Here is a 25,279-nt window from a genome sequence, read left to right as displayed (position 1 = left end):
ACAAGAATGACATTAAAATCCCAGTATAGTATTAGAGTAGGCAAAGGGTGCTGTTTATCGGTTCAAAACTAGGGACTTCTGTCGTGGATATCGCTTACTCAGTTTTGAGCTAATGTCTGAAACAAACCATCAAAATCAGTGTCCTAGTACTGGAGCTTGCAGAAAGATAGAGCATTTGTGTTCTGATGTATATACAGCACGAATGTTTAGAGAGACTAAAATAGATGAAGATTAAAACATGAAATAAAAAAAAACTACAAATATTTATTCAAAATCCACGCGCACAGTGATTTACAATATTAAAATGTGGGGTTTGATTCCTCTCGGTGAACCCAGCAGATAGCCCTTATTATAAGAAAAGAGACACTCTTACATTATTTTTCTCGTATGTCCTTGAAAATAAAAGCACTGTTAATCAAACAGCTTCTTCTTCCACTTCTATCACCATATTCTCAATTTTTTCTTGTTTTTACTTATCAAATGATACTTACAATCGTTTAACTTACCGCTTTCAGTATTGGACTGTTAAATGGAAGCTAACTAGAAGGGATCAAAAGGAACAATCCAACTCCTACCCTCTCTAAACTTCTGTACTTCACTCTGAGTTTTTCTTGCACGAGTCAAAAGACCCCAGCAATCTGTATGGAACGAATCAGCAGTTTATTTTTGGCACAATCTGTTTGGTAAATTCTGTGCCAACATAAGTCTGCGCGAAATTTCAATGTTTTCTGCAATAGTTTATGCCGTTTAATAATTTAAAAAAAAAAACATACCAGTGGAAATGTTATTAAACCATAATCTAATTCCTGTTTATAAAATACTTCCTGCGATTATTATAATTAATAAATTAAAATCTGAATCCATCAAGTCTTCTCTTACAAAATACAGTGATAGAACCATTCAATCATCTTGAATTAAACACAATGAAAAATAATAGCTTCATTAAGTTACACACTGAAGAAAAGCATAGAATGAAGAAATAAAATAGCTTTTTTACTTTTTTGTGAATTAAAAGTGTGAGCCCGTATGGCCAGGTGGTTAAGGCACTTCGCTCATAATCTGAGGGTCGCGGGTTCGAATCCCAGTTACACAAAACATGCTTACCCTTTCAGCCATGGAGGCTTTATAATGTGATGGTCAATCCCACTATTCGTTGGTAAAAGAGTAGATGGGTGGTGATGACTAGCTATCTTCCCTCTAGTCTTACATTGCAAAATTATGGACGGCTAGCACAGATAGCTCTCGTGTAGCTTTGCGCGAAATTCAAAACAAAAAGCGGAGATTTGTAAAGCAGACGATACCACGTGTTCCCTCTTTTAAAATGTATGTTTACGCATAATTCAGATCGTAAATAATTATTCAGTTTACTTATCATAGCGATCTGATGACTTTCATATTGGCATTCCAGTTTTGAGAAAACAAATTATCCTATACTTTGTTTCTGTGTAAGTAACGTAGGTTATCCTTATTAAGCGAACAAATCAATTGTCAAAATATACCCATGATATAAAACTTATTAATCCCAGTAGTGGCACATTCATTTTCTGAGTAAAAATTGTTTTAAATTTTGGCCCCCTTACCCAGTGGCACACCAGCATGGCTGCGGACATACAACGTTAGAAACCAGGTTTCCATACCCGTAGTGGGCAGAGCACAGATAGCCCATTGTGTAGCTTTGCGCTTAACTTCAGAACAAACAAACGATATTTATTTCCCTACTTGCATGACGGTCAGAAAAAAAGAAAGATCAAAGCGGACGTAACGGCTCTTCCTTTCTTGCTTAATATCATCACATTCACTGATGTGACGCCCTCTAGTTGCACATTGATATTATGCGGACTTAAACTGCTAGAAACTGGGTTTCAATACCCGTGCTGAGCGGGGCATAGATGCCTCTTTGTGTATCTTTGTGCGTAATACAAAAAAAATAACAACAACAAAACAAAAAAACAACACTGATATCATACATTTTCAAACACTGGTTGACAGTATTATTGTGGTTGGTGTTCTTTACATGACAGCGTTTACTGAAGTGACACACACTAACTTTCAAACCTTGGTTGACAACATTACTGACAATATACTGTATATTATATTCGAAAGTTTGTCATCAGCCGTGATACCATATCGTGTTAGACTTCATATTATTACCTTCAATTATTTTTTACAGATGTAAACGTGGGTTATGCTTCAGACTGAATGCCTCGGATTAGCATTTTAAAAAAGCTTCAAAATTAATCTCGTACAATTAAAATATATTACAACTGAGCTCTAGAGGTCTTAGGAAATAGTATAGTCTATTTACCAAAGTGAGAAACTACTGCGTATTACACCTAATCAAAAACACTTTATGTGTGAAAGAAAAGAAAGTGGAAGCAAGAAAAAGGCCGTGTATGTGACTTAAAAGAATGGAATAAGAAATGGCTACCAGACAAGTAGTCCTAGCATCGTTAAGAAGTTTACAGCAGATGTTGATGTAAAGCTAGCCTAGCCTCACATTCATGCTTCATTGTGAAAGCTGCTATCAATATGCACTCTTCCTTAATGTTAGTTATTCACACAAAATAACTTATAGAGAAGCTTCCTACAGTAAGGGCAATTTCCAGTTTTTCTTTTGTTGGAACTTTATATCCACCTGTTTCTTTCATCAGTCACTATTCTATCTTCACCCCTGGACACAACTTTCCAACTTTTATTAACAAACTGGAAAGAACAATTGTAGCTGTTGAACCAGTTTTAATTGGCATACTACAATATTTCTGCTTTAGAGAGCTCAATAGCAGATGACCAATTTTTCGCCAGTAATGTTCTTCTTGTCTACTTTTATACTCATCTGAACTTTGTTTCATAGATCCGTCTGGTTCCCGTTTTTTTTTTTTTTTCTATATCTGGTTAGTTTTTTGTTATCCTTTCATTTGTTTGAGCCTCCTGAGATTAATAACAGTTGTTCATTTCTTACAGTCTCAGCTTTAATGGCTAGGTTCTTTACATATATATATATATATATATATATATATATATATATATATATATATATTATATAGATGTTACCTCTTCCTAGTAACCTTTCAGAGGGTTCTTATTTCAAACAGGACTTTGCCTGAAGTACCTGGTAATATGTCCCTTCGAGTTATGCTTGAAACACCTACTGTTTTTTTTTACTTATTTTCCTTTCTGAGTAACTAGCTGTTTAACTGTTCCTTTTAGTCCTTCTAAAGTTCCTTAATATGATTTAATGTTTTTTGTTACTCAATCTAATGATCGCACGATTGAAAGTGTCTTTAATTTTATCTGCGAACTTAGTGGATTCTATTTTCATCGCAACTACATCCTTTCACGATGCGTGCTTGCATTTTTTCAGTCTAATTTTCAAATCATTGTCTTTATGACATTTAAAAATTTCTCACGCACCAATAACCTACCAGTTCACGACGAGTATTAGTACAGATCACACTGCACAACAACGTTTTTGCTTCTTGAACACTGTTGGGTGTTCCGTATAGATTTTTGGCTGCTCATCACGAAAATTACATCCAAATTTGCCCATCACGTACCGTTTCATCGAAAACTTCAGTTTCACCAAGACATTGTTACAATGGAAAAACGATATCAGGGCAACCGGAATCCGTCAATGCTTGCTGGCTACTGTTGGACACTTGCAACGTGATGCACCGGACATTGAATACAAACGAAAATCAGGAGCAAAACACTTTTAATTATGTTGAACTTAATAGCGTATTAGAAACATAAACACAATTAAATACGTTATTGCCGGTAAACAGTTAACTGTCTATTTCTCAGAGTTCCTAAATGATGAAGCAAAACCAAAACTATATTTGTGCATACCCACCAGGTACCTATCACAATCAGCAAAAACTTTTCAAAAAAAATTGTTGTGCAGTGTAATTGACAACCTTTTTTAAACTCTTAAACGAGATCCATAATGTTTCTTCTTTCCTCCATACCTTGCTCCAGAACTTTGATCTTGACACTTCTTTCTGATGTGACCTTGCTGGATAAGGTGACTGTCTATTCTTGATAACTGTTATGACTTTCAGGTGGAAGGTTACTGATTGTTATCAAAGCTAATCCTTTTAGATGTGCAGCGTGAGGAATGTCTTGTTGTTCTCTTGTTTCACCTGTTCACTCTGGGAGTTATTGTAAAGTAAGCTTGTTATGCCTCCCATGAAATCTTCTCATAGAGTCCATTGGTTTCTCGATTGGTCAATTTTTAATTGATGACCAGCGAAGTTCTTAAATTGGTTTTGGTAATGTAATGGCTGGAATAGTCCAGAAAAGTCCTTCAGTAACAGGTGGCACAGCAGTACTGGTAATAGGTGTGGACCTAATACAATTTGCTATTCCATATCTAGTACTAGATGGTGTTTGTGGTTGACTCTTTTGTATCGACACAGAAAAGAAGTGTGACTGGTTAAGTCTATACATTTCATAATTTGTTTTTAGATGCTTTATTCTTTCGTTGATATTCATTTCTATTTCACTTTTGATTTTTTAGATCTCGTCTCGAACTTCTTCAAACTTCCTGATGTAATCCTTAAGTACTTCATCTACAGCGTCATCGATCTTCTCTTCAATTAGATTTGTTATTATTTTTCAGTCTTCTTTAAACAGTACATCTCTTTATTTTAGCTCTTTCAAAAAATTCTTGTTCTCTCAGTTTTCTCATTTTTCTTGTTCTTATTTTTTTCTATCTCTTTCTTCTTGACCTTTGATTGGCTCTCCAATGGTACAGCGGTATATCTGCGGACTTACAACGATAGAATCTGGGTTTCGATGCCTCCTGTGGACAGAGCACAACAGCGCATTATGTAGCTTTGTGCTTAATTATAAACAATTGGCGTTTGATTTCTCTATTATTTCTTCGTGTTTGTCTTTTAATTTCTGTACATTTCTACTTAACCTTCTTTTGGTTTCACATTCCTTTTCTTCTGATATTATTTTAACTTTGTGTAAGTTTCTTCTTGGTTTTCTTTTACTTTTCAATTTTTTTCTTAACATTTTCTGTTCAGTTCCTCCTGTGCTTATCTTAGTAATTTCGTCATCTTATGTAATGTTTTACTCCGTGGTTGTCATCATCAATACTTAGATTTATATTTCAAGTCCTCAAAGTTCTTTTTCATTTCCATCAAATTAACACCGAACTTCTGATACTAGTTTTGTTTTGTTGTTCTTTTAAATTATTTCGTAAAAATAGTACATCATCTTGTCTAAATAACCGTGAATAATTAGTTTATTTCATCCTTTGAAGTCTCTACAGTATTGAACACTTGCACACTGTTGTAAATTGTTGCAGGCCTACCTTACAAATGACGTTCAAACCTTTCTAACGTCCGATCAACTTACTATCAATTTCCAATCTCAAGAGACAACTGCGACAGTTAACATAGATCCAAATATTCACGAAAATACAGTGACTGATTCAATTTTATATCTTGAAACAGTTCTGTCTACAGTACTCACAAACATTAAATGATCTTGAAGTTTTAATGTGTTGTTGTTTTCAAAATTTGAAGAAAAAAAAATAGCGAGAGAGATCTAATATTGACGAAACTTCTTTATTACATATATCACCGGTAAACAATAACAAAGCAAGTCTTAAAAGTCATTTATAAAAAACAAAACAGCTAAGTAAAAAATGCAATTTGTGGCTTCACAGATATATATAATGAAATATTTATTAAGATAAACAAACATAACAAAATGAGTCTTCAGTAGCTGGTATGCTCTCCTATATATTTTTTAAGACTTGACTGCATCTGTTCCCTGTTTCGATGATTACATTTCGAATGTCTTCCTGGGGCAGCAAAGTCTACTTCTGATGAAGGTAGCTCTTAGCTCATGGGCAGTCGTAGAAACAGATTGTCTGTTTCTAACTGCTTTTCCTAAAAACTCCCACACATGCTCAATCAGAATTGGTCCAGTGACCTAACAAGCCTGTTCGTGTCTCTATTCCTTCGTCCAGAAAAAAACAAACTTGTTGTGTGAGAATGGTTGTTATCCCACTGTTACTCGAACTCGCCTCTGACAGCACCTGTAATAGGGCGAACACTGGCTAGAAGTGTTAATAATTCAGTTTAATAATTTTAAACATATGATTCGCTTAAATACTCTTATTTCTCAAGCGTTGACTCTTTAAACTTGGCGAAGCTTTTCGAACACGTTAGCAAAAAATCACACTGGTACGATAGAAAACATATCACATTCGTCATTACTGTTTAATGCAGGCCGCAATACCTGATATATTTCCTTTGAACAAGGAATGATTGGGTAAGGCGTGCGCTTCGTAATCTGAGGGTCACGGGTTCGCGCCCGAGTCGCGCCAAACATGCTCGCCCTCCCAGCCGTGGGAGCATTATAATGTGACGGTCAATCCCACTTTTCGTTGGTAAAACAGTAGCCCAAGAGTTGGCGGTGGGTGGTGATGACTAGCTGCCTTCCCTCTGGTCTTACACTGCTAAATTAGGGACGGCTAGCACAGATAGCCCTTGAGTAGCTTTGTGCGAAATTCCGAAACAAACAAACAAACTGATTGGGTAAAGGAAAATGTAAGATAAAGTGACGTCATACGGACTACCATGAAAATCCGAAAGTAGTTTGAGTAGCTTTCAGTGTATTGTAATTAGTTTTTGTTTGTTTGTTTATTTTTGAATTTCGCACAAAGCTAAACGAGAGATATCAGCGCTAGCCGTCACTAACTTAACAGCTAGTCATCACCACCCATTACCAACAGTTGGGATACTCTTTTATGTGTGTATGTATTCTTATAGTAAAGCGACATCAGGCTATCTGTTGTGTCCACTGATGGGTATCGAATCCCTGATTTTAGCGTTGTAAATACAAAGACTTAACGAATTTGGCATTGACTGTCATATTTTAATGTCACAATAGCTGAAAGGGTGAGCATGTTTGGTGTGACAGAGATTCGAGCCAGTGACCCTCACATTTCGAGCCGAGCGCCACCTGGCTACTGTAATAAGTGTTTCTCATTCGCGGTGCAGTACTACCGTAAACAAAAATTTTATTAATAAAGAGGTTAAAAACTTATTGTGTTAAAAACGATCAAGACAAAGTACGCTGAGTGTTGATAAAGTAAAATAAAATTAGATATGAAGGTTGTCTTAAAAAGGAATGTTAAATAGATATAATTTAAATATAACAAGGAAATTATTGGAAATGCCCCCCAGTAGCACAGCGATATGTCCGCGGTCTTAGAACAATCGCTAAAAACTGGGTTTCGATACTCGTGGTGAGCACAGCACAGACAGTCCTTTGTGTAGCTTTGTGCTTAGTTACAAACAACAACAATTATGGGAAATAAATTATAAGTATTGAAAATATTACTCGTAAAAATTCAAAATACACGCTAAATGATCAAAGAAAAACTGGCAAAGACAAAATCAATAAACAGATTTAAGAAAACTAACAACGTTTAATCAACGACAAACCATTCTTAAACAATGTAATAGTAAAGTTTTGAACAAAATTCCACTTGGCATTATCTATCAGTTTAAACTCATTCTGAAAAAAAGAAATTAAAAGTATTTTCATCTACTACAACCGAATGGGCCCAGCATGGCCAGGTGGTTAAGGCATTCGACTCGTAGTCTGATGGTCGCGGGTTCGAATTCCCGTCACATCAAACATGCTCGGCCTTTCAGCAGTGGGGCGTTATAATGTGATAGCCAATTCCATTATTCGTTGGTAAAAGATTAACCTAAAAGTTGGCGGTCAGTGATCGCCACTGATGACTAGATGCGTTCCCTCTAGTCTTACATTGCTAAATTAGGGAAGGTTAGCGGAGATAGCCCTCGTGTAGCTTTGCTTGAAATTCAAAACAAATCAAACCAAAACAACCAAATGACCGTCTTAACCAAATATTTCCTGACCTTCTCCATCGACTCCAACAAGACTACAATTGTTGAACTTATTCCTGTTCATACAAAAGTGAATTACGTCAAATCAGAGAAAGTTTACCATCCATGTAATAAAGCTTGTTTTCTATCTGAAAGTTTATGAAAACCATTTACTTTTTTCCCTATAAATGTTACCGTAAATATTTTAAAATTTCTAAAGAAGTTACTTACACAATACAAAATATCATTTACCTCACACAGTGTAAACGCTACAATCACCAGTGTGTAGGACAAAGTCAAAATACTACTTGTTTGTTCGAATTTTCGCGCAAAGCTACACGAGGGCTATCTGCGCTAGCCGTTCCTAATTTAGCAGTTTAAGACTAGAAGGAAGGCAGTTAGTCATCACCACCAAACGCCAGCTCTAGGGCTATTCTTTTGCCAACGAATAGTGGGATCGACCGATACATGTTAAGGCTCACCACGGCTGAAAGGTCGAGTGCCCCAACCACCTGGCCATGCCGGGCCTCCAAAACAAATGTTATAGAGCGTTTTAACAACCATAAATCTTCTATCAACACTTAAAAAGATCTTCCTGTTGTCCAACACTTTAACCAACGTGATCATTCAATTAATGGTGCAACTCTCATCGGCATTGAAACGAATTTTAAGCCTAAAGCCCATAGAGAGATAAGAAAAGAATATTGGCTCCCCACTTTAAATTGGGTTCAACCTCTTGGAATAAATCAAGATCATGGAATCAGTGATCCCCGATCATTAATTTGTTCTCTGTCAGAAAAACAGTTTTCTTTGTTCATGTAGTGGGAAGTCTCGATTTTTACCAGTGGTCCTTGTATTACCTGTAATTTATTTATGATATTTTTCATGTTATTTTTAATTATATCTGTTCAGAATTCTTTCCTTAATCAATCTTCCTACTTGAATCCTGCGAATCACAACTTTTTTTACTCAAATCATGTCTTAATATGCAAATCAAATAGAATAGACTGAATTAAATCTTAAATCAAATAGAAAATGACTTCTTTTGTTAAGTATAGTACCTATGCACACAGTTAGTAATGAGTGTAAAATTCAATCTTTCTGAGAACGAGACACGAAATAAATCTTTTTAAAAACAAGACGTGCTTAAACATATGCAGGAGGAGGTACAAAATTGTGATAAAGAGAACTTACAAGGAAATGGACTAAAGTATACAGATTAAATCAAAATAAAAATTCTAAACTTTATTGGAAGTGATGTAGCTTTGAAAATATCGAATCGGAGCCCTAGCTAACGAATTGAATCGAATCTCGAAGCTTCGCAAGGCCCTAGTTCATGCCTCACTTTTATTTGAATTTATCAACACCCAGTACAGTTTCTCTTGAAAGTAGTAGATCTCTGACTACTTTGCACCTAACATTTTTGTTTTCGGTTGTATTCTAATTTGTTGTTAAGCGCAAAACTAAACAAGGGGCTATCTGTGCTGTGTCCACTACGAGTATCGAAACCTAGCCTTTAGTACTCTGAGCCCTTAGCCTTACCGCTAAGTCACTAGAGAGCAGAAGGCAGTAAGGAGGGAGGATTTCCAGACCTATACAGTAAGGCCTGGCATAGCTAGGTGGTTAAGGCGTTCGACTCGTAATCTGAGGGTCGCAAGTTCGAATCCCCGTCGCACCAAATATGCTCACCCTTTCAGCCGTGGGGGCGTTATAATGTTATAGTCAATCCCACTATTCGTTGGTAAAAGAGTAGCCCAAGAGTTGGCGGTGAGTGGTGATGATTAGCTGCTTTCCCTCTAGTCTTACACTGCTAAATTAGGGACGGCTAGCGCAGATAGCTCTCGTGTAGCTTTGCGCGAAATTCAAAATAAACCAACCCCTAATATATCACTTTAAAATTAGAGACACTGACCATGGATAACTTCTGTGTAGCTTAGCGCGAAATTATAGAGAAACTGCATATGTAAAAACGGCTCGTTTGGGTTGAGAAAATTTTTTTACGTAGAGGAGTGAACAACGTTTCGACCTTCTTCGGTCATCGTCTACGTAAAAAAATTTTCTCAACCCAAACGAGCCGTTTTTACATATATATTTCTCTACAAGTGGGTTTTCTCGACATCACTGAAAGAGAAACTGCATCTTTTTCTTTTTTTTAATCAAAATATATAAGATTTTTAAAACTATTCAAACTGTCTGACTGTTCAAAGTTTAAAGTTTTCAAATTGTTACTTTGAATTTAAATTTTATTATCCGTAAACAGCAAAACAAAACAAAAAATATTTCCATACCTTTTAGTAAGGTATCATACTAATTATAATGTACTTGTAAATTTCATAATTTTAAACTTAAAGTATTATAAAGAAATGTATGGAGAAACTCAGTATGTATTACACAGTAATCATGAATATGAAATATCTTTTTATTGTACCGCTTTGAATTGCTATTTATGTGTTAGAAAATCACCCCAGTTATAAAGACTTGAGACACGGGAATATTTAAGTAAATGACGTCATATGTTACTACTTGGTGTCTGAAACATCAACATTGAGTCTTTAATACTAGAGATTCCCCAGTGAAGATGAATCGAATTCATTGTGTAACTTTCCTCTAAACGATAAGATATTGGTAATATTTTTGATAACATATGTTTCTTATAGTAATAATAACATTTACTGTAAATATTTCACGAGGGGTTAAGATGTTATGACATTCAGAGAACGTGGTTTGGTGAAAGATGTGAGAAAACTAGCTTCAGTTTGATTCGTGTTCAAGTCACGGCGATTTTGTCTTTTTTTTTTTTTTTTCAAATATTATATATAAATAATAATACCACTTACATTAATATTATAATAATTTTTATAATATTTAAGTTTAATAACTTTGTAATGAATAATATAATTTTAACTTGTTATTTGGCTTCAGAGGTATAGCTTTTAAGTTAATTTAGGAGATTGGCTAGGAATAGGAGCCTGTATGCATATTATTTATTGATTATAGTTTTAGATGTGGTGAATGTTGTTAGAAACGTAGTTATCAGGGGCTATGCATGTTTTTCAATCTCGGATAAGTTTCGTTCATTCGTGTTCAATAAATCCTTGATGAAGTGAGTTTAATGAAAGATGAAGAACAGTAAAAGTAGCACAAAGTATATATTTTTTAATTACGTAATTTTTTTAAAAATTGTAAAATAATGTGACTTGTTTTCAAATGCACGCTAATTGTTGTGCTTTTCATGTGGCTTCCTAAATTTTGAAATTGAATGGCTTCATTTAAAACGTGTTACAGTTTGGTATTTAATTTTGTTGTCATCATTTGTGAATTAAGAAAAATCTTAATTAATTTTTCCTTTAGTTGTTTATTTCTGTTTTTTGCAATTCCAAAGGAATGGATAATTTAACGTTTCCTTATTTCATGAAATTATTTTAAATCATATTTGTTCTGTAAAAATAAAAGTATTGATACACTTTGTATTTCATCAGTTAATATTGTTATGAGTGAGGATATCTTTTTGAGATCAAAAGAAATATAGAGTTAAAGAGTGTGTTGGTTGTGGGTTATAGCCAAAAGAAACAGAGAGAAAAATCCTGACTTGCACTTTTTACTGGATATCTGATTATCCACTTTTGGAGTGGTGTTTGATTTTAGTCGCATATTGCAAGAAAGATGGAAATAACACAAATGCAGCTACTAAAATATTATCTGATATAAAATATTTAAATTTTTAAGCTATAAGAAGAAGCATGAAAGTTTTTGATGTTTTTGCCAGAGTGCAGAAATAGTAAGCACTAGTATTACACTAGTAATAATGCAAAGAGAAAAATATATATATATATATTTAAATCTAAAACCATAAATATCCTGTCTTGCTTTATTATTGTTATAAGACAGACTTTCTTTTCCAGGTTTTTTTTTTTATAGTTGATGTCATTATTGGGATCATTTTTACTGTTACCATTATTACTGGGGTCTTTATTATTTGTGTTCTTTTTCTTTCCCCTTAATCCATTTATTAAGAATTTTAAGGGGAGAGTCATGCTGTAGATTGTTTGTTTGTAGGGTGAATTAGAAAAAAATGAAAATATTAACTGGGATATTAAAAGTAATTGTTTTAAGCTTTAGAAACATGGATACATGCTTTTATTTTTGACTCAAGTTTTTATTTCTTGGTTAAGAGATGAAAACATGTGAATGATTTGCCCAATGATGTGATTTATGTAGTTGGTTTGGAACCTTTAAACTTTAGTTGGAGAGATATATGGATGTAAAGCTAGGATTAAGCCAGAGTCATAAGATCAAAAAAAGAAGACCATAAGGTACATTGGGCAGATAATATTTATCCTAGGGTAATGAAGGAAACTGAAGAGTAGATTTATCAATCATATCCCTAATGTTTAATAAATAAATTAATAATAATTAAGTACCAGATGACTGGAGATTAGTTAATGTTAGACTATTACATATAATTTCCAATTAGTTATTATTAAGTCAGTAGTTGAGAGATAATTAAAAGTGTGGACTTGAATAACTTTTACATGTTTAGTTACATAATAAAGGGAAGTTTATGTTTTATAAACATTTAACCTTGGTATGGAAATCTGGTGGGTTTGGTATGTTTGAACTTTCAGAAGGCTTCTTATAAGGTTCTTCATAAAGAATTGCTTAGTGAGATTGCACATTTTAGGGGGCAGAAGAGAAATTGTCTCTGCACACATGATCTTGAGAAAGTTAGTGGTTCTTTCTTTTAAACTCTTGTAAAGTGCACACCTTCATTACTACCAACAGTAGTTCATTCCATAATCCAAACACTCAGAAAAACAAACTTATTTTAACTAGAGCCTAGTCAATCTTTTTTTTTTTTCACTTATAAGCTTTGTTCCTCTAATTCTGTTGTCTTTAGAATATAGTACAAATTCAAAGAAATTGGAGGTTTTTATCCTATTAATTCCTGGGAAATATTGTAAGTTTTAACATGATTTGTTCTCCCTCTTTGTTTCTCAAGAAACTAAGAGTTCTTAACCTGTCTCTTTAAGATACTATAAAATGTCTGAATAACAAGAAAACTGTTTATATATCTAGACTGTCCCACCCACAAAACTAAATAATTATAATAAAAGAAAGCAGCCTTTTTGAGTTAATTGTTTATCAAGCCTTCCCTTAAGGTTGTTTGAACTTACTGCATCTATTACATCTGAAGGTAACCTATTCCAGAGACCAACCACCCAGTTAAAAGAATAAAACTATTTTAATTTAAGATGACTTCATCACTGTTAAAAATGGTTATGGTTTTTAATTTATCGTTCTCACCATTATGTACAAAAACAGATGATGCTTCAGTACTATGAATCTTCTCAACAATCTTAACTTGATAAGATCCCTTCCATTTTTTTTTTAAGATAAACTAATTTTGGAGATCTTTTACAAACCTCTACATACCAGTAGCCCTCCTGTGAACTCCTCAGGAGGATCTACATTGTGAGGCAACATCTTTATTAGGGACAGTCACACATGCCTATTATTATTTCTCCACACCTGTATTCTGGCTATAATGGAGACCATCACATGATCGGTGTTCCTCACAGGAAATACCATTTTCTCCTGAAATTTGCATCGTATATAGATAACAGAATCCAAACTGAAAAAGTTGTGCCAACCTTTATATTCCAGTAGCCATCATCTAAACCATTTCCAACAATTGAATGCCCTTCCTCAGAAAATGATCCAGGACTAAACACAGTACTCCAAATCAGGCCAAACAAGTAACATATGTAATGAAACAATATGATATGTAACTTTATGCTTAATATTTTTGTAGATAAACCTAAAACCATATTTGGCCTACCACCACCACTTGCATGTTACTTGGTGACTCAAGAGACTGATCAACTAGAACACTAGCATCATTTTCTTCCATAATATTAAGGTTATTCCCTTCAAAATTAGTTAATTAAAATTGTTCTATCTAACATGCGTTACATTGCATTTATTATAGTTAAAAGCAATGTGGTGTTTATTTGCCCATGTCATGAAATATAATTTTTTTTGTGAAGTATAAGCATTCATCTCACATCCAGCAACACCCTAAATGTTAACATCATCATAAATTAAATTACATATTCCAGAAACTTCCAAAGCTAAATTTTTAAATATCTTCACTCTTTTGTTGTGCTCTCTTGATCAATTAGGCCCTGTGAGAAATGGTAGAAAACTCAAAATGTGTAGAAACCAGTATCTTTCTGTAAAAGGGGGTGCTAAATTCATTGTTTAATTTTTTTAATTTGAACATCAAGGAAAGAATGTTTATTTTAATTTTCAATTTTGATCCAGTACTTTTCTCTGTTCAGATGATTAGCTATTCCCATTTGTTGCAGCAATATATATACAAACCTTTTTCTTGTATATACCACAGGCTTTCCACCCCACCCTATTAGAATCAGATGATTTTTATTGTTTCAGGTGCAAATGATCATGTGTTGCTTCTGTAACAATATTAGCACAGTACACTCGCATGACACATGTGATTCCCTCTGTGTATCTCTATTGAACTGTCACTTTTCATGTGGCAGCTCTTGGATTTGGATATCTTTCTTTTATCATCTTGAAATGTGTTTTAGATTGAATCTATTCTCGAAGTGTTTTTTTTTGACATACTCATTTTTTTAAACCATTTAGGTTCCATTACCCTTACTCTAGTTACAATTATTCCTTACTTTTAGTGCTTCTTTTTGTGACTGACACAACATGAATTCCAAAGTTAATGTCACCACTTTAGGGGTTCTCACATTTAACAGACACTTTACCACAGGCATCATGTGGTGGTGACCCATTGGGAGATTTATCTACATTTATTTGCAGGGAGATTGAATGTTATATGGGCCAGCCTTTATCTCCAGACATTACCCCACTTCCACATGAGCACATGGAACCTGTGCAGGCCTGTTTCTACCTCCTGAATTCCCCAAGCCTTTCCATACCCTCCCTGATGATTCCATTCAGCCTCATACATTTTTTTCAGACTTTATTTCTTAAGTCTGTGATATTTTAAACTTTGCTCTTATCTATTATGATGTAAGCCCTTCATTATTGCATGGATATATTTCTCAACCTCAATTGTTTTTTTTTCCCTGACATTTGGGCTCATGCTGAAAAAGTTGCCTCTCAGCTGGGTGATGGAATTAGTTTGCTTTGTTTCCTTCAGGCTTTGTATCAGTCTGCCCTTGCATATCATAGGACTAATTATCCATATCTCAACCAAAAATGATTGGATTCAGTTTTACCCTTTAACAAGTTTAAGTATCTTATGTCATTGATGAAAATCAAAAAGAAACCTTTGGTGGCCTGCTTGTGAAATTAACCCAGTTTGACTTAACTCTTCTGTTAATGACTCATTATCTTCTTCCATCTGATCACCTTTTTATCTAATTTCGGTTCAACTTTGAAATTAATGTCTAATTCAGCCATGGTTGGAATACCATTTAATATCATGAATGCTAAAGTACATACAGCTAAAATACTGGTTGGCATTGATGCTTGTAAACAATAAGTAAGAGAACACCAGTAGGAACCGAATACTTTACTAAGTAGTAAAGGAAGAAGGTATTTTTCATTTTCTGCATTTTTGAGAAACATATTTTTGTTGTACTAAAATTAATATTTTTGCTTATTGTTTGTCTGTTCAGTGTTGTCCCATTTTGATTAGCAACTGCCCATATGAAAGACAGATTTCTAGCTAAAAGTCTGTTTGTAGAGAATTTTACTTTTATTAAGGACTTAGTTAAATTAGATAAAAGAAACTGTAATTGTATCTTTAAACAAAATGGTTGTAGACACATTAGTGTATATAAAAGAAAAAGATATGAATTTGGTAACAAATATTAATAATCTATAACTTATGATAATGCTTTCTTCTTTACAAATAATAAATTATACTGATATCAAGAACCTTACTGTAACAAAATATTTCAAACCTAATAGATTAAATGTACTAGTTCAGTGGGGAGGTTCACAATTTCTGTCTTTAACTAAATAATTAGAATCCATCAGTGATAAGTAAAATCAGATTAAGAATAAATTTCTCAATATTTTATTATCATGAGTGTAAACTCTCTTTGCCACTATGTATTTAGAGATACTAGGCTTTAAAATCTTATTATTTACTTAAGCAGTGTTTGAATTTTCTTTTTTCCATTAAGATCATCTATTTGACAGAATATCTTTTTTCTTTCTGTAAGTTGTAGAAGAGGCATTTTCAATATGACTGTCACATCTCTGTTGCTTTTTGATTTTGAAAATATATTTGTTTATACATAAATGTGTTAAGTTGTTACTGTACCATTTTTTACAGAATTAACAAAATGAATTTCAGCAAGACCATGTTGATTGGCCCAAAGAAAGATGGCAGATTGTTGTTGCTGCTTGTCTGTTGTGTCATGTGGTGCTTTTCTCTGTTTCCTAGAGCTGGAGCATCTGAATTAGGCCAGAGTATGTATCAACATTTTTCTCATTTTTCAAGATAAAAAGTTTAAATTGTTTATTTTGTTCATGTCTAAAATCTCCAAAAAATTAAGTCTCATTAATTTTGTATGAACACATCAGATAAAAAGTGGACAATAAAAGTTAATCATAGCCTTTATGTAATTTTAATTATTTCATAATTAACTTATCAGTTGCAGTGAGATATAATGTTAATTTATTTTGTACAATTTCCTTTTTTCTGTTTATGTTATACCTTTTGAATAATCCTTATTTCAAAAAAAAAGTGAAAAATCATTTAATGATTTTGAATCATGTTTTATTTTTTAATTTATAGTAAAAATATTAAATATCAACTTGTCAATCATTAAACAGGTCTTATACCAGAAAATGTCTTTTGAATCATGTAGTCTTATCTCTGAAATAGTAAAAGTCTCCTCCTGAAATTACTCTCATGATGCCAACAAATATTTGACCATTTGTTGGTAGAATGTACATATGATCTGTTTCAGAAATGTTACTTACCCCTACAAAGAACTTATAGCTATTACTTTGTGCCAGTGACGAAAAGATTTTTTGCACATGTGCCAAGTCTTGAAGTAAATACACTTACTAATGTATACTGTGCTCATTTATGATACAGACAACATTAGACTATAGCCTTCCACTAGCAGGTAGGATACACATACTCAGTGGACACTGAATGTATTAACAGGCTCATTATTTAGCCAGCATTGCTAGGGAATTAGGTGTGTTTTATTATTACGAGTTATGCATGTATTTTTTTAAACTTTTGTTATTACTTCTAGTTCTAGTCATTTTTTACTGATTTCCTTTCATTTCATGAAAGAAAGTTACAAAAGTTTAAACGTTCCAGCTAGAACCTTAGATTTTAACAATTATTTTTTTCCATTTATTTCGTATTTTTTTCTCAATCAGGTTTTGAATTGTGAGAGTTATGTTCTAGAGTTTGTGGTATGATATCTTTGAGAGGAATATTCTCCAATGTTATTTATCTGATTGGTTTCAATAATGAATGAATCATTTACGTTATCATATTGATGACTAACGACTGCATACAGTGGATTTATCAGACTTACTTTAAATAATAAGTAAATGGTTTTAAGGGTTGTCTCATCTATGGATTCATGTATCCAGCACCTGCTGAGGCCCTGACACTATTTCACTTGTAACTGGAGAAACCATTGAGTGATGTTACTAGTTATGGTACCATTCTAATCTTGAATCTAGATTTTCTTACATCTTGTCCCTGTTGTTTCAGCTGAGTCTGCCTCATTTCCATCTCTACCACATTTTGCTTCTCGTTCTTTTGTTTTTGACAAAGAACAGTTTCCATACCTTTGCGTTTTGCTGCTTTAATTACACAAGTATGTGACATTCTTTCTCCATTGCTTTTTGTGAATCTTGGACTATCATGCTACATGAATCTCCCCCTTTTGACTAACTTCTCTTTCCTTCTTTCATAGTATTTGTGAAGATACTATTTTCTTTTAACTTCAAACTGAATACCAGTTGCCTTGTTTTTACAAGACCTTGAGAATTTTATTCTGTGGTGTATAATAACGATTATGATTTTTCTTTCCTTTTGCTTCAGTCCCTTGAATCTCTTCTTTCAACTCAGAGATTTTTTTTCTACTCTTTCATAGACTTTATGTATCAAATCCTCATTAAACATGTCTTCAAATTGCTTAGTTTTGTCACAATCTTTCCACACTTTACCTTCTTTTAGAGGACCTACATTGTGAATCACACATCTTTAATGAGGACATTCACACCTACCTATTATTATTTCCCTACACCTGTATTCTGGTTGTGATGGAGACCACCATATGACTAATATTCCTCATAGAAAGTACAATTTTCTTCTGAAATATGGCGTGGCATGGCCAGGTGGTTAAGACACTCGACTTGTAATCCAAGAGTCATGGGTTTGAATCTCCACCACACCAAATGTGCTCACCCTTTTAGCCATGGAGACATTATAAGTGATGGTCAATCCCACTATTTGTTGGTAAAAGAGTAGCCCAAAAGTTGGCAATGGGTGGTGATGACTAGCTGCCTTCCCTCTAGTCTTACACTGCTAAATTAGGGATGGCTGGCACAGATAGCTCTCGAGTAGCTTTACACGAAATTGAAAACAAACCAAACCAAGTAGAAGCATTCAAACACATCCAGCAACACATTAAACCTTAACATTATCAGAATTTAAATGACCTATTCCAGAAACTTCAAATGCTGAGTTTTCAAATATCTCCACTCTTCTGTCATGCTCTCTTCCTGGTAGTTTTCCTCTGAACTCTTTTCAGTAAGTCAGCATCCGTTCTTGTGTGCACCGTATTCCTAATGATGTTTAATTAATTATTTTATATAAAGACAGAACCATCTTTTTATATATCTATAAATGCTGTTTTTAACATCCATCTATCTGCAAAAGATGGTGAAAATTACAGCGTATGCTGCATGACAGAAAGGGATCTTGGTGTAATTGTTGATCAGTCTCTAAAGCCATTCAAGCAATGTGCTGTTGCAAGTAGTAGGGCAAATAGGATTTTAGGTTATATTATATTATTTTAGGTTATATTAATACAAGTCAAAAGAGATTATTTCATTATACTATATCATTGGTTAAGCCACATTTTGAATAATCTGTTCATTGTTGGGCTCTTTACTGTACGAAAGACATTGAATTGATGGAAAATGTTCAGAGGAGGGTCACTAAAATGGTGCCTGGGATTAAGGGGCTGTTATATGAGGAGAGGCTGAAATCTTTCAAATTATTGCAAAAGGAAGAGTTATTGGGGATCTTATTTAAGCGTTTAAGATTATAAAGGAATTGATAATGTTGATGTATCGTTTTTTTCATGTTTAACAGGTGAGAACAGTGAGAAAAGGGGACACTAATACAAAGATTTGCATAATAAGAGTCATTTTCAGCTAAGACAGTTTTATTTCTCTAACAGGAGGGTTGGCTTTTGGAATGGGTTGCCTTCGGGTGTTGTGAAGACAGTAAATTTAAGTGAGTTTAAGATAAAGTCTGATAAGTATATGAATGATAAGGGCTGGTTTTAAGATTTATTAAAAAATTATTCATCTAATAGTTTTAATTTAGTTAAGAGAATGGGACAGCTTAGATGGACCAACATGTCTCTTGTTATCCTTAAATGTTTCCTGCATTAGATAGATACATTTTACCAACAATTTTTGTCCCTACTAGGTTACCCCACCTTATGGATATGTTTCATAAGCTTTTACTTGTTCGTAATAAAACTCCTTTTCATTTTATTTTTACTCTACGCTGATACTTCCACCATGTAAAATTGTATCAGTGTAGATTAAAAAAAAATTTGGATATGGATATGTTTCATAAGCTTTTACTTCTTGGTCATAAAACACTTTTAAAAATTTTTTTTTTTAATCTACACTGATACTTCCACCATGTAAAATTTTTGAAATTAACATTTTCCTAACTTGATCATACATTTCAGATAGATACATTTTCTTGAAACTGATAGTTATTATGTGACATCATTGCCAAAAATATTGTTTCTGCCTGCTTCAAGCCTTGAAAGAAACTCTAATCTGTACAAGTATTAATCTATGCTGCACCAGTCTATGATTCAATTAACATTAGACTGTAGTTCTTCACCAATATAAGGATGACACATCCTCCATGTGCAGTAGACCCCCATGATCACCTCATGATTTAACTCCTTCATCACTACAATGATGAACATGTGCTTGTCATGGCACTGCCCATCACCCAAAACTATAACAAACAACTGTTCTTTATGAACTATCACCTATTATTTATGGTTTTATTTTACTGAAGTGAGTTGTGACACTATAACTTGAGTTTCAAATTTATTAACTATAAATAGTACTGACAACATAGCAAGTTAGCCAATCATTAGCCTTGAGAGCAGAGACTAATACCCAGGGTACCACACCTTTTTATTTGTTTATTTCAGTTTTGAAGAGTGAGGGAAACTTTGAGTTTTTGGTCATTTTTCTTACTGTATAAGTGTCTAAATGTCTTATATTGAAATAAATACTAGTGATAACAGAAGGTATATATTGTGGTTATAGTGACTTAGAAAATGAAAATGGTGAAAGTTTTGATAGTAAAAATGAGTTATTTAGTGCTGATGAAATTGAGCCCTTGCAAATGTTTGCTGGTTAAACTTGTATACTTAATAATTTTTGAGATGAAAGACCTAGTTTAGAGCAAGAATAATTGCATTGCTTTTTATGAGTGTCATCCCTGCTGTTATGTCTGTTATGTTATGTCTTGTGTGAATGATAAAACTAAATCTTTCTTTGATGCAAGCAACCCTCACTCAGGACAAAAACAGTGACCAAAGAACATTGTTCATGCAATGGTTAATATTCTTCAATTGCCTGACAGTTCAGTGACATACCCAATAAAACGGTGTTTCATTTGGTATCCTAAAAGGAAGGACAAAAGGAAATGTTGTATAGACTGTCCAGAAAAGCCAGGCTTATGTTCTGTTGACAATTTTCAAGCATAAGGAGAATTTATTTTCTACTTAGGCATGCAGTCTATATTCTTTGTGTGTGTGTGTGTGTGTGTGTGTGTGTTGCATTCCTTATCACATTTTGGTAAGAATCTTCTTTAAAATATTAGAATAATATAATGATACATAATAAATAAAGGTTGATTAAAAACTCGTTTTTGCATCGTACGTCACCTTTTCAAAATCATGCTGAAGGGGTTAGCAAAGGCTCATTCTTGGTGAGGCAAACATATCATAAGTGAATAGGAAAGTAGAAAGCTCTATTATAAAGGTGAGTATTTATCTGAAATATTTTCAGTTGAGGGATATGTTAACTTGCCCATCATATTTCTGCTTTTCTTGTTGGCAGTTGTTTTGTTTTTTTCCCTCTTTATGAATTTTGAAGCCACTGTTAACTCTGATGTAAATATTAAAAATCCTTCAAGTGTATCCTGCAGGGAGTTTCTGCAGCGTTATTGTTAGCTGTTATTATTCAGTGTAATCAGGTGGTTAATGTTGAATTGCCATGTGATGTTTCTTGTGGATTGCATGATAACGTGGTTGTTCAAACTGCAGGACAATCTGCCCTATCTTTCATAACATTGAACAAGTTCAAGGTTTTGATAAGGCCTATTTTCTGTTGATGAAAAGATTAATTTTCCTTAATCATGATGAAGTTTCTACTGATCTGAGTTATCTTTTCTTTCTCAAGTATTTTAAATCTTAAACCAATTTCTGTTACTTGTGATGCTACTAGTTTCTTTATAGATGATTCAGTTCTTCAATCTTTGTATTGTTCACCTCTTCTGATATTCGGGTCAGCAGTTATTAGCTACTCTTGTTCTTCTAATTATTTTAACTTGGATTACATTTTTACCTTGCAATTTTCCTCAGCTAAGGTTCTAACAGATGTAGTTTCTATTACTATATGGCTTTTATGTTTCTTTAACACTTTAACCTATGTTTCAAGGTATTCATCTTTCTCCCAACCTTTCAAAAGAGCTGCATTATTTTGTCTTTGCAAGAATTTCTCCCAAACAAATCTTCCATTTCAGAGAATCTTGCCAGCAGTAAATGTACAGTTTTCAGTGACAAAATTCTAAAGATTTGTTCTAAATGCACCAAATTCTATAGACATTTGTTTTTCATTTTTTAGTGAATTATTTGTGTAACATAACTACCAAAATAATAGAAATAGGTACTTTTACACAGTTATCAATCCTAAATTTCATGAAAATTAGCATAATTTTTGTCATTGCTGATTTATATGTTTTCATATATTATTTTGAAATTAAAATACAATGCTCGGATATAATGTTACATCTGGTACCATATTTAGTCTAAAATATCTCAAAAGGGCTTCCTCTAAAAAGAAACTGAAAATTATTGTGCTAATTAGATTAAAAATGAACATTTGATATGTAAAGTATAGGCTATATTGTTGAGATAATTGCATCTAGAACAATATAACACCTTACTGTTCTCTTAGTGAACACTCCCACAAAAATTATTTTTTGTATTATTTATTACTTAAGTACTGTAAGTACAAATTTAGCTTTAAAAAAATCTCCAGTGGGTTAACAGTAAGTAAGATCAAGGATTCAGTTATCCAAATTGAACAGAATACAGATGGCCAGTTGTTTAGCTTTGTATTAACACTTTTTTTATAGAATTGAATGATCTAAATGTACTTTAATTTTTGTGTAAAAGAATTTATAGGAATGACATGTTCATCAGACAGAGATTGTATGGCTCTTTACATTACTTGTTCTAATGGAATATGCAGCTGTGACCCAACTTTTACCACAAGCAAGATTCCTTACTTTATTGTTGCTGCGTGTAAGGATGGTAAGTCTCTTGAAATCTGTGTGTGTATATACATAAATAAAAGAGATTGTATTATATGTGTCTTTAAAGCTTTCCCATGTAAAACTAGTATCTTTTAAAATATAACTAGCACCTTTAAATTAGTCACATTGAAATCACAAAATAAAACTTTTCATATGTGCTCAACATTTAAAGAATAGTGTTATTAGACAGACTTATTGTGTCATCAGAAGCTAGAAGCACAAAATTAATTTCACGTTTACTGTAAACTAGGGTTTAAAAGTAATGCATCTAGTGAACCTTGCTGAAATGGCTTAAAGATTTTAGAGGTTTGGGTAAAAAGAGTTTCCTGTGGTACCAACCCATCTTTGTAGCAGTTTTCATACCATAATAACTTTCTTGTCTGTATTCCTTGCTCTGGGTCTGTCATCCTACATTAATATAAAAGAAATTAAGTTATACAAACATTCTGAAGTGATTATAATTCAATAATGACTACAGGTATTACTACTTGAAACTTCTAGTATACTCGCTTAAATGCAAAGAGCAATTAACTCTATCACTACAGGTTTCCTTTACTGCACATAACACAAGGTTTTAGTGTCTTGCATTCCAAATTTTTAAACTACTTTTTATTTATGTTATACCAATTAGTACAGCATAAAATCTTAGCTAATAATCCATATTTTAATAATATATAAGTTTTTAAGTTCTTAATTCTATAAGGAAATACTTTTTAAAAATCTTGAACAAAGCAACACATTTTCTGTAGGCTTCTTCTTATTTCTATTCTATCTACCACCCTCTTAAATGGTAAAAAAATCCAGTGTAATATAATCATTATAAAATCGTCATTGAGAGTACAAATCATAATTTTTATAGCCATTGGTTTAGTTTGGTTACAAAATTACAAATAAAATATCACACCCCTCCTGCTACACCTACCTGTCACATTCTCTCTATGAGGGTTGTTAATAATTCTCCTTTGTTTAATTATATAACCATTAGGAAGTACATATTCATCTATCAAATGATATATTGTATAACATATGATTCTTATTTCCATTCACAAGATTAGCTGTTCTCATTAAGTGCTGCCTTTTGTATGCAAACTTTCATTTTTTACATGTACATAATCCTCCCCCTTTGTTGGAATTAATATATTCAAAGGTGTCTCTCGCAGAAATCATAATGTGTTGTCTATTAACAAATAGTACCATAGCACACTGGTGTGATATACGTGACTCCCTCTGTCAAACCTTCACTTCTTGTTTTCATTCTTTGAATACTGCCCCCTGCTGGTACAGCGGTAAGTCTACAGATTAACAATGCTAAAATCAGTGGTTTGATTCCCCTTGGTTGGCTCAGTAGATAGCCCAATATGGCTTTGATATAAGAAAACACACATACTCCTTTGAATACAGATGTTTTCTTTTGTGCTGAGTACTTCCTATGTGACACATAATTTAATTTTTGTTTGAAGTGATTTTGTGTTTTTTTACACATTAAAACATTTTTTCTCAGTTTATTATTGTTGCCCTATTTCTGCACTCAACAATTTTGTACAGAATTCATAAGTTTTGAACATCAGGGGTCACACCAACAACCAATATTTTGTTTCAGGTCTCATTTGTAGGCATTCCTACATTAAATTTTTCTGCTTTCATACATTGGAAGATTGAACATTACCTGGGTCAACCTTTATTTCTTTATTGCCCAGGCTTCTCATGATTTTGCTTAAATTATTCAGAATGATGAGGATTTTGGTGACAATCAGTGGGTGACACAGGTTCTTTCAAAGGGTTTTGCTATAAAGTTTCACCTCCAATCTCCATATCCTGTTTTTCTTTCCTCCTCCTCAAGATCCTGTGGCATGCCACAGGCAGTTCAAAATTTACTTTTGCAGGAGATTATTGAACTGGTTCAACATCCCATGGGAGTTTTGATTCATGTCTTTTCTTGGTACCCAAGAAAACTGGGGATTGCAGGCATCAATTTATTATGCCTCAACTGCTTCAACACACTCCCAAGATCATTATGAAGCTCTTTCTCATTGTGAGATGGGACTTTTCTCAGTCATGGATGACATAAATGGATGTCTCCAATGCCTATCTCCTCATAGCAATAGCACTTGAATCTCAACCGTATCTTAAGTTTGCTCATCTTGTAATGGTTTACCAACTTCAGGCACTTCCCTTTGAACTTCACTTGGCTCCATACATGTTTTTTCACATTGGTCAGGCCATTGCTAATTATATTTGTACTGTGAGGATGTGATTTTATCATTACATGAATGGTTGACTACTTCTAGCTCATTCCAAGCAGGAGTCAATCATTCACATTCACCAACTTCTGGTTTATCAAATTGGAGATGTGCAGGTCACCCAAAATATAGTGCATTTGTGGGTCATCTTTCTCACCAACATCAGTCACACTCTATCTTCTCCTTTATATCATGTTTCCATGTTCCATAGAACTTTTATTTCACTTTCCTTTCTGAACTCAGCCACATATTGTTTGCAAAGTTCTGCCACTTTTAAAAGTATGGTCCTCAGTGACCAGTGATGAGGCCTC

General features: G+C 33.4%; 2 protein-coding genes across 5 annotated transcripts in view; one reads left to right on the top strand and one right to left on the bottom strand.

Annotated features, from left to right (window-relative positions):
* LOC143257500 (uncharacterized) overlaps positions 1–625 on the bottom strand; it is a 136,682-nt gene extending 136,057 nt beyond the window's left edge. Inside the window, 1 exon segment of the mRNA XM_076516274.1 lies at positions 507–625. The gene's annotated coding sequence lies outside the window, so the exon portion shown is untranslated.
* A 9,737-nt stretch (positions 626–10,362) lies between these two features.
* The window catches only part of LOC143257499 (uncharacterized), a 35,274-nt gene continuing 20,357 nt past the window's right edge, over positions 10,363–25,279 (top strand). For 2 of the 4 annotated variants that reach the window (XM_076516273.1, XM_076516269.1), the window contains exons 1-3: positions 10,889–11,019; positions 16,216–16,352; positions 22,589–22,726. In XM_076516273.1, coding sequence (XP_076372388.1) covers positions 10,994–11,019; positions 16,216–16,352; positions 22,589–22,726 — 301 coding nt within the window. In that variant the 5' untranslated portion in view covers positions 10,889–10,993. Of the gene's footprint in view, positions 10,500–10,882; positions 11,020–16,215; positions 16,353–22,588; positions 22,727–25,279 lie in introns of those variants that run through there. The other 2 variants (XM_076516272.1, XM_076516271.1) reach the window with 2 other exon arrangements.

Source organism: Tachypleus tridentatus, chromosome 7 (assembly GCF_004210375.1).
Source record: "Tachypleus tridentatus isolate NWPU-2018 chromosome 7, ASM421037v1, whole genome shotgun sequence".
In the NCBI taxonomy this organism is placed as follows: Eukaryota; Metazoa; Arthropoda; class Merostomata; order Xiphosura; family Limulidae; genus Tachypleus; species Tachypleus tridentatus.
Note: the sequence above shows the minus strand (reverse complement) of the source record. Positions and strands in the feature narration are given on the sequence as shown.